General features: G+C 42.1%; 1 protein-coding gene across 1 annotated transcript; it reads left to right on the forward strand.

Annotated features, from left to right (window-relative positions):
- The first annotated feature begins 1,398 nt into the window (after positions 1–1,398).
- On the forward strand, positions 1,399–10,056 carry ckma (creatine kinase, muscle a). Its single transcript, XM_036580122.1, has 8 exons — positions 1,399–1,531; positions 3,416–3,624; positions 3,910–4,064; positions 4,543–4,675; positions 5,401–5,572; positions 7,734–7,857; positions 8,079–8,268; positions 9,518–10,056. The coding sequence occupies exons 2-8, from the start codon at positions 3,432–3,434 to the stop codon at positions 9,694–9,696; spliced, it is 1,146 nt and encodes a 381-aa protein (XP_036436015.1). The 5' UTR covers positions 1,399–1,531; positions 3,416–3,431; the 3' UTR covers positions 9,697–10,056.
- Positions 10,057–10,501: the final 445 nt, after the last annotated feature.

Raw genomic sequence — 10,501 nt, forward strand, 5'->3', positions numbered from 1 at the left:
TGTACTACCACACTCAAGCACTATGTAGTGCTGGCTGGGAGTTTAATCAGTCAAAGGCACTAAGTAAGTAACATATCTGTGTGACCTTATGTGACCGTACAGATGAGGTAGTGAGGCATGCTGAAGTAATGCCTCAGTCTCACCTCTTTGGAGTCATTTTCCAAGGCATATACATTCCAAAGGCATTCATTTTCACAAAGTGCTCTCAAGACTTAGAAGAATCTTATAGTTACACAATGATACAATTTCACATACACACATGTTAGAAGGAAAGGACATTTCAAGTGATGGTATTGAAAGTTGCGATTCACTTTCGAAAGCCCAGATGACCACCTTGCTCAAAATGGAGCCCAGTGTAGCAGCTTCAGTAACACACACAAAAAAACTGATTTTGTTTGTCCATAGATTGCACTGTGTTCAAGTTCTTGCAGGCAGTTTTGTTAGCCAGGTCAATTTTCCCAGTAGCTATTGAAAAGGTAAGAACCCAGGACTCTAGTTTTTTCCAGCCATCAAACTGTGACAGAAATGAAAGACTTTAAGCTCCATAGTATCTTTTTGACATGTTCATGTCTGATCTTGCAGTGAAGAAACTGGAACGTCTTGCAATGGGGAATGGGAACCCACCTCTACCCTCCAAGAGCAGGACAGCCAAGTGTAACACGTCCTTCCCAAAAAGCTCACACACACACACACACCACTGTGGTCATGGCCATTTCTGAACATTCAGGGGGCTTTAATGTCATCCTACTTGGGGATCCCCCAACCACCAAGATCAATTTTTGTATGCAACAATTAAAAAGATATTAATTTTAAACAAGAAAAGGAAGTTGAATAAGTACAATAAAACTTCACTTACTTATAAAAAAGAGAAATTTTTAAACAAGTGGAGAGTCGCTAAGCACTTTCTGTATATTCAATATAAAAAAACTACACACTGAACAAGGATACAGCTGCATGTGCAATGTATGCAACACTGCAATAGAAGATCTAAAGGTAAAGAAGCACAAAGCGCATACATGCATGCACACACGCACACCCACTGGTGAAATCAGTAGTGCTCCAAAGCTTGCTCACAGGATCATGTGATAAGCACCAGGCAGATTTTTTGCAATGCCTTCTACTTGGCAGGAGCACTGCTGCTATCCCTGGTATGCATTGCAAAAGTTTCACGCAGGCCTTTTTAGCATGGTCTACCCCCCTCGCAATAGCCCAGCCTGGACAGCTATCTATGTATCTGGAGGAGGAGGGGCGGGGGGGGGGTTCAGGGAGAGGGGCAGGCCACAGCTGCCATCCCATCTAAGATGACGGAAATGTAAATGCAAGGCCCTTTCGTAAGCTAAACTGGGCATCAGAGACAGGCCTTGTCCAATCACACTTCACCAAGCTCTAAAATGGACCAGCCAATGGCTACAGGGATTAGCGGTATATAAAGCCAATCTGAACTCTTCTCCACTGGGTGACCCCTATTTCGGCTTTGGTGAACAGGAACTGATCCCAAGGACTGTTGCCTCTTTTGTTGTCTCGTGTGCAGGTAAAGAAATCAAAAAAATTGTAATATATGACCCACATTTTTGGGGAGGGATGACTGCTAAACAGTGATTTTAGCAAAACTGATAGGTGGCCTAATATAGATCCAAGAGGAACCTCAAGAAAAACAGCTAAAGTAGATTACAAAAGTGATTTAAAATGCAATATTTGCATCTACCTTTCTTAACTGATTAGGAGATACCATGTACAAAGTGTTGTCTGCTTAATGCATGCACCGTTTTCTTAATGACTAAAGCACAGCCTACAGGTAAGGTCCGTTGCAAGGATATGCAAAAGTAGGGGAAAGACATGTTAATTCCCAACAGGTCTTTAAATTATATTGCCTTTTGGTCATTGTTAGCAAGGCCAGGTTCAGGCATTGGTAGACTGGTGCATTTGCTGAATTTGCAAGAACATGCAGTTGGTGATCAGCTTTCTGCTGGACAGTTGTTTAATCGTGAAACTTAGCTGATGATCTGCAGTCTGACTGGCAGGAACACTGTAGATCTATATTTATCAAGAGTACAAGGGTTGGTCTGGGATCAAGTTTCAGCTGTCCACCCAGTTGCACCGAAAGCCAAAAAACTGATCTTGAATCAGTATGTTTGCTGTCAGAAGGCTGACAAATATGGACCCAGGAGACTTGCTGCTGCCACTACTGTCCTGCCTCCATTTGGGACAGGTCTCTTCCTGCAGCTATTTTTAGTCTCTGGTCATTTGGTGGTTGGACTGGTGCAGTCCTGACAGTAGGATCTCTCTGCTGGCCCAGAGTGGACTGGATAGCTACTAACGATACAGAGCTAAGAAACATTAAATCATTAGCAGTATTTTAAATTTAGGCAATGTGTTCTGGATTGCCTGTGGACATTTATTTGACGTTAGAGCATTTTTTTCAGATATTCAATGTACTCTTTAAACAGAATGGACTAAATAGGAACACACTTTTCAGTCCTTCAAACAAATCCGATGACTGCCATTAATACTTGCAGTTATGTAGCATGTCCAGGGTTCAGACCAGCTCATCAACCAGCTCATCTTAAACATGGAGGAATGTAATTATGTAATATCCATAGCCTCAAGACTTCAGGAGAACCTTCAAGGTGCAAAATAAGAAGTATAGTGCCATGTAAAGTTTGGAGGTCACTAGCATGCTAATTCTTGCCTTTGCCAGCTGTTGAACATGCTATTTCTTGAAGTATGTTTCAGTGAACACCTAAAGAGTCTGCAAAGAACCTGCAGAAACTGATTATATAAAACACTAGCAGGACTACAGTGAACTAAACGTACATGTGACTGGAATGCTTTGGAAGGTTTCTGGTTGGTGAAGCTGGAAGTAATGTGAGGATGATAGGGAAGGGCACTGTTACAAAAATAGACACCTCTGCATTTGACCCTCACTTTCCTAGCCCTATCAGACATACGATATGACAGCTGAGGACCAAGGGTCCTGCAGGTCACTGGGATACTGAAGGACCTCAGACCCCTGTAATGTTTTGCAGCTGTTGGTGTAGGTGTCCTACAGGCTTTTAAAAGCTTGACTGGAGTAACACTTTCCGGACCTTGTCACCAATATGCCCCCCATTTTCCTCCTTTAACATTAATTGGCATAAAAGTTTGGAAGGTAGAGGAAATAACATTTTGGATAATTGACAGCTTACATTAATTAAAGATTTGTTTTAGGGATGATAAAAGATAACTGGTTAGAACAAAAATTGGTGGATTCCTAGATTCTATTTCACTTTTTCAATTTTTTTTTTCTGAACCAACCAGATCTTAAGTGATCAGGACTTCTGAAAAACCCTCTCGATTCGATCAAGTATCAAGATAATCTGCTAATCTGATAACACACACATCATAATTTACTTGTTCGCTCTAATCTCTTCTACAGTGTCAGAAACGCAACCATGCCTTTCGGAAACACCCACAACAACTTCAAGCTGAACTTCTCAGCTGATGATGAGTATCCAGACCTTACCAAGCACAACAACCACATGGCCAAGGCACTGACCAAGGAAGTCTACACCAAGCTGAGAGACAAGCAGACCCCCACTGGCTTCACCCTGGACGATGTCATTCAGACTGGTGTTGATAACCCTGGTAAGTAAAGATAGAGATTGACCTCCAGACAGCTGGAAACCTGTCACCCTGCTTTGTACAAGCAGCGATTCTGGCAAATATCAGTGTGGGGCAACCAAAGAACTTGGGTTTGTAAGATTCACTTGAGCCCTACTAAAATGTTACTGCACACAATATAGCAGCTTCAGCATAGTTCAAAAGAAGAACTTGTTCTGGACACCTCCTTACCTTCATTTCTCAAGTTAAGAGATCTGAATGTATCTGTACTCTGACCGGTGTAATGTATCTAGACCTTCTTCCCCCCAGGTCACCCCTTCATCATGACTGTCGGCTGTGTTGCTGGTGATGAGGAATCCTATGAAGTGTTCAAGGACCTCTTGGACCCAGTCATCTCCGACCGCCATGGTGGATACAAGGCCACTGACAAGCACAGGACTGACCTGAACTTCGAGAACCTGAAGGTTAGTCAGCTGTACAAGATAAATGCAAACTTAACCAAGCCACACTTTTGGCGATATTACAGCTGAGGACCCCCAGTCGAATGACATGTTCAGTTTCTACTTATTGGTTTGCCATGTTGGAAAATGTTTTCAAAAAAAGTATAAAATGTGTCATAAAAGTTTGCACAGGCCACATTTTGTATTTTATTTTTTTCCAAAAATGCTGAATTCAGCAAATAAACGTCTTTAAAAATTCATTCTCTGTAGAGGACGTGTTAACTAATTTTCACCTGTAAAACGTCATTTGACCAGGGGTGGCCAAACTTTTGGCTTATTGATCTTATTCAACTTATCAACTAAACTCAATTCCTTATAATTTGAATAGAGTAAATACTAAACATATATAAACTACCAATGGATTTCAGTGCCGGTTTAACTTGTTTCAATGCTCTAGTTTACATAAAGGATGTTTGAGTATATCACCCCCGGCTCTTCACAGGGTGGTGATGACCTGGACCCCAACTACGTTCTGAGCAGCCGTGTGCGTACTGGCCGCAGCATTAAGGGATACGCCCTGCCCCCCCACAACACCCGTGGAGAGCGCAGAGCTGTGGAGAAGCTTTCCGTTGAAGGTGAGTCTTTAAAGACTCATGACGTTCCAATGCTACAATGCATTACTTGATTATTGGTTGTTGGTTATGCTACATTTTGTCACTACTGAAACAATCATAACACTACCAAATGTTTTGCTTCGGTAGTGATGATTTTAGCTAATTGAAAAAAAAAAAAACATAAACATAAAAAGTCATAATATTTTTCACTAAAACACAAAAGGTTTAATTGCAAAAAATGTGTTTCAGTAGTGACAATTTTTAATGTTCCACACTGATTTTCAGGACACATTTACTTCAACACAATGGGATCTAACTGCTCACCATGTGGCCATCAGGGGCAGGGATGCAGACTCACTTCTTGCTCTTAAACGCAGGGCTGTGGCTAAAATAAGGCTCCGCCTACAGACTAAAACTCTTTGTGTTTCAGTAATGACATGAAAACGTGGAACAACAAGGATTACTTTCAAAAATGTAAATGTAGAGGTTTAGGTTTGGGACACACACCTCCCAATAGAAAGTACCATACAAATGGTGATTTAGTATATATGCAGCTGTTAGTATCTCAATAATCTATTGTTTAAATAGATCATAACATAATCCATGTAAATGTCTAATCTCTGAATACCTGATTGTTTTTCTAAATAATTTTCAGTATGGGACTGCAGTTTGGTAGAATGGTCCCTCCATAGTAATGTACCAAAATCAGCGTACAAGCAAAATAACATGGTGTATTTTTTATCTAGCTCTGAACAGCCTGGATGGCGAGTTCAAGGGCAAGTACTACCCTCTGAAGTCCATGACTGATGCCGAACAGGAGCAGCTGATTGCTGACCACTTCCTCTTTGACAAGCCCGTCTCCCCTCTGCTGCTGGCCGCTGGTATGGCCCGTGACTGGCCTGATGCCAGGGGCATCTGGTGAGTGAGAGAATTAAGTGACCCTTGTTAGTCCCACAACAGGGAAATTTCACCTCCACAATCTAACCCGTCCATGCAGTGAAACACCACGTACACACTAGTGAACACACACTAGGGGGCAGTGAGCACACTTGCCCGGAGAGGTGGGCAGCCCTATCCACGGTGCCCGGTGGAGCAGTTGGGGGTTAGGTGCCTTACTCAAGGGCACCTCAGTCATGTACTGTCGGCTCAGGGGAGCAGCCATCTAGGGGCTCATTAATAATACCTATTCTGAAACATATATGTACATTATGAAATAGACGTTTTTGCTATTCTGTTGATTGTTTTCAGTACTTTCAATGCAGCCTCACCCACTCCTGGTTATAATGGACTAGTCCATGTTGTTACATGATGACACAACTGCGTAAAGACCAGTATGAACAAGGCAATTAATCGATAATCTACATTATGGAGAGGAGCTTCTGCAGTGTGATTTTTTTGGGTGTTGAGAGGGAAAATCTAAATGCATAAATAAGAAGCAAAAAGTTTGTCGTTACTCTCTAAAGCTAACTTTTTAATGTTTTCTCAGTGTGAGTGATGCACAAGCCCAGCAGACCATGCATAGCTCCAGTTTTGGGGTAATTACTCAAGAAAGTAATTGTAGTGTAGACAGTTGCTTCACCAATTCAAAAATGTGCGGTCAGAAGGCCCCATTTCTGTCTTTTTCCCAGAGCCCCACAATCACTAACACCCCCCCTCCACAGACACACCCCGCCGGTAATTAGGGATAATGCATAAGATGGCTGATGAGGAATAAAGTGTGAATTGTAGAATGCGTGACGGAGAATAAGGTAGCATGCACTATATACGTGAATACAGATATGAAGCATGAATACAGGTTGAGCAGAAAAAGAGCTTGCTTCCAATATAAGGTCTAACGGTACAAGCCCCCTTTTTCTTGCAGTCATGGAGTAAAGAAACCATATTGAAAATATCTGGGGCAGTAAACAATCTGATATGCTGTTAACTGTTGCACAGAGGTTTACAATAAGACTAAGCTACAGACTTATTCCTCCTACGCCTTTATTGTTTTCAGAATGCATCAGTTGTCCACACAAGCAAGAAAGTTAACTCGCTCGCTTTCATTAGCAGGCTCGATTCGACGTACCTACGAGCACCATATGATTTACATTTTTGCCTTTTCGCTCAAACCATCCAAATGAACATCTTCCCTCCAAATCTTTCCAGTAAACAGTTCTGTAGAGGAACAGTGTTGTTACTATTATGTAAAACTGATGCGCTTCGTAAGACGAGAAAGAGAGCTGCCGTGTGTACTTTCAGAGACCGGCCTACTCTTGACTCGCTAAACACAGTGCAGTGGATGGACTCGTTTGCATGAAGTTTATATCTGTTGAACTTTTTCACCTAAAGTCCTTGTAGAAAAGTCCACTTGATGGCCATCTTAGCTATGCCCATAGGCAGCTGTATCCACTCATACCAGACCAGAGTCCTGTGTCTTTGCCTATAAACCCCAAAGTAAAAGCCATAATAATGTTTGGGCTTACAAACCAATTTGACATCACTGATAAAATCCAACAAAAACGCTGCTGTTGAAAACCTCGTACCTCTAAAATGATAACTTTACAGGAGAAAAACATACTTTACTTTTAAAGTCAGTGGAACCAGATTTTTTCCAAGTCATTTTGTTCCATTTCTTTTGGTCCATTCGTCATAAAAACATTTACACACTATGTAAAGGACAACAGGCATTTTGAAAAACTGAAAGGAGGTAAAAGGTTTTGTTCTGACATCAGCGATGTATAGTTTGTACCATTTGGCTCAAATAATGCACAAAAACAGATTTTTCTCCACAAGGTGGAGCTTTTCTCACCTGTGGCTTAACCGGCAAGCTGATTGGCTTATCTTATAATATATATCATATATCTTATAATATGTAAGCGTATATCTTATGCTATATCACTCATAGATCGGAGGGTCTCGAGTCCTACAGAATTAGATTTAATAAACTGGCGAAATTAAGAAGGACTGAGAACTTTGAGTTTGAGGACCGCTGGTCTACCTTTGGGTGATCTCTGTTTGTGTGATTTGGGACATATAAACCTGCGGGGTCTTCCTAGATGTGATTTGGGACACTCATTCTGTTGTTCTCCAATTCCTCCAGGCACAATGAGAACAAGACCTTCCTGGTCTGGGTGAATGAGGAGGACCATCTCCGCGTCATCTCCATGCAGAAGGGTGGCAACATGAAAGAGGTCTTCAGGCGCTTCTGCGTCGGCCTGAACAGGGTATGAAGCACACAAGCACCTACACGCTTATCTGCAAAGATACTTCCAATCAAAACTGGCAAACTTGGAAGCTACCCTGTTCCATTAAACTAGGATTTGTTTCTAGATTTTATTTGAATCTTCATCTGATATGGACTTCCAGCTAAGATTCAAACCTCTACATGATCCTCAGGCCTGAGAAATCTGGCTTCATTCTTGCTGTTTTTCCCCCCCAACATCAGATTGAGGAGATTTTCAAGAAGCACAACCATGGCTTCATGTGGAACGAGCACTTGGGCTACATCCTCACCTGCCCCTCCAACCTGGGCACTGGCCTGCGTGGTGGCGTCCACGTCAAACTGCCCAAGCTCAGCGAGCACCCCAAATTTGAGGAGATCCTGACCAGACTGCGCCTGCAGAAGCGTGGCACAGGCACGTCCACATACACACACATACTAGACTCAACACGCAGTCGTGTGACACTGTTGGTGTAAACAACACGTACCAGGTGTTGCTGACCACCCAAACGCAAAATGCTACGATTTGGTGATGTTATGATTTGACAATGATTGTCTGAATTCATATTGTTCTTATGGTGGGTTTGGATAAAAATGGAAACCTGCAAATTTCCTAGTTTACCAAAAAAAGGAAGTTGCATCAAACAACTCAAGTTCTGTGTTAGCAGGTATTCTCTAATGAACATGAACAAAGTAGTTCAAGCTGTCTTTTTGCAGTAAGTGATGCTATTGGACCATCCCAGCACATACACTACTGTTCAAAAGTTTGGTCTCATTAATATTAATAATCATTAATGAATAATAACTTGTGGATAGTGTAGATCAATGAGAGAAATGTAGATCAAACAGAAAATCTATGAATAGCTGTTTGATCAGTGACATTTGGTTACTGCTTTTCCAATATAAGCTATAATGGAAGTTCATTCTCGACACTGTACAGCTTTTAGAATGAAAAAAGAATCATCTACAGCTCCGTTCTTTATTGGCATTTTTTGTATTTTTGTTCAAAAACTGTAGAATATTAGCACCATATTACAGTCACTTCCCTTCTAGATAACCAGCATAGAGCAACAAAGCTGGTCAGCAGCAAAACCAGCATATCGCTGTTGTCAGGAAAAAACCTTGTATCTCCAAAATGGTAACTTTACAGGAGAAGGAAAAAACCTACTTTACTTTTAATGTAAGTCAATGGAACCAGAATTTCTCCAAGTAATTTTGGGCCGTTTCTTTTGGTCCATTCATCATGAAATTCACGTACAATATAAAGGGCAACAGACGCTTTCAAATTATGATAAAAACTGAAAAACAACAAAAATGGACATACCAGGTTTTCTTCTGACAACAGTGATGTGTTGTGTTTTGGATGCTGGTATTCTGGTCAACCAGTATGAACATGCTGGGTGACAAGCATAAACCACCTAATTCATGGAATTCATCCTCATCTACGCTGTTTTTTGTGCAGGGTTTATACTCGTACCTGGTTCTGTAGTATTTCAAACAGTGATTCCAAACGTGTTACTGTGTTATGTGTCCCTCACATGATATGTTTACCAGCTACCAATGAAAATCTTAAGACCCGATGAGCCGACGAGCACCGTCTGAACATGCTGGTAAACACTTCTCTCTCTCTGTCTTCCCCTTCCCCTCCTCCTACTCCTCCTCAGGTGGTGTGGACACTGCCTCCGTGGGTGGCGTTTTCGATATCTCCAACGCTGACCGTCTCGGCAGCTCAGAGGTGGAGCAGGTGCAGTGCGTGGTGGATGGCGTCAAGCTCATGATTGAGATGGAGAAGAAGCTGGAGAAGGGCGAGGCCATCGACAGCCTGATCCCTGCCCAGAAGTAAAGAGGGAAACTTTCCTTTTTTTTCCTCCTTTTCTTTCCTTGCTTTTCTTCTTCTTCTTTTTTACATCCATCCAACCATCCATCCGTCGTGCGATCGGGCAGCATGATGCTGCATGATGAGAGACTCTGCTTCAGTCTTGCTTCTGTCGTTTTCTCCTTTTTCTTTGTTTTTCTTTTCCTCTTTCTCTTTTTCCAGCATTTCCCCCTCTTTTTTTTTCGTCCGCTGTTCGGTCAGTGACATCTTGGGATCAGATTCCTGGCGCAGGCGGGAAAAGCCTAGCGTTTCACCTCAATTTGAACTTTGGTTGTAAAAAGTCAATCAAACTGTGATTCAATAAAAGTGTACCCCATGAAATACACACCCACGGCTCTTCTGTTGTCTTGGTATGTTTGAGCGAGCTGGTAGAAACATGAACAGCTGGGGCAAGTAGTGGTTCTCAGTTCTAGTACTAGACACCCCCTGTATTTTTCCCCTGTAAGACCACTGACTAGGTTTTTCACAAGAGCTTGAGTGCTGCATAGGAGGTTCCTGGCTTCAAAGACCTGGTTTGCAACTAAGCACTGCACCACCTAATGTAGTTATGTTATAGCTGAAGTTTTGGGGGGAGTAACATCCCTGAAACCTCTCCTTCTTCCAATTTAACGCCCTATAAATTTGCATCCTTACCTTCTGTTCCCATGACAAAGAGTTCCCCACTGCCACCTAGAGGTGGGTAATCCAGGTCCAAAAAGTAAAAACCCTCCCCAGGATTTTGTTCCAACTGCCTGAACACCTTTGCTGCTGGTTTGAGAAAATTAGAGAAGTC

Source organism: Colossoma macropomum, unplaced genomic scaffold (assembly GCF_904425465.1).
Source record: "Colossoma macropomum unplaced genomic scaffold, Colossoma_macropomum, whole genome shotgun sequence".
Lineage (NCBI taxonomy): Eukaryota > Metazoa > Chordata > Actinopteri > Characiformes > Serrasalmidae > Colossoma > Colossoma macropomum.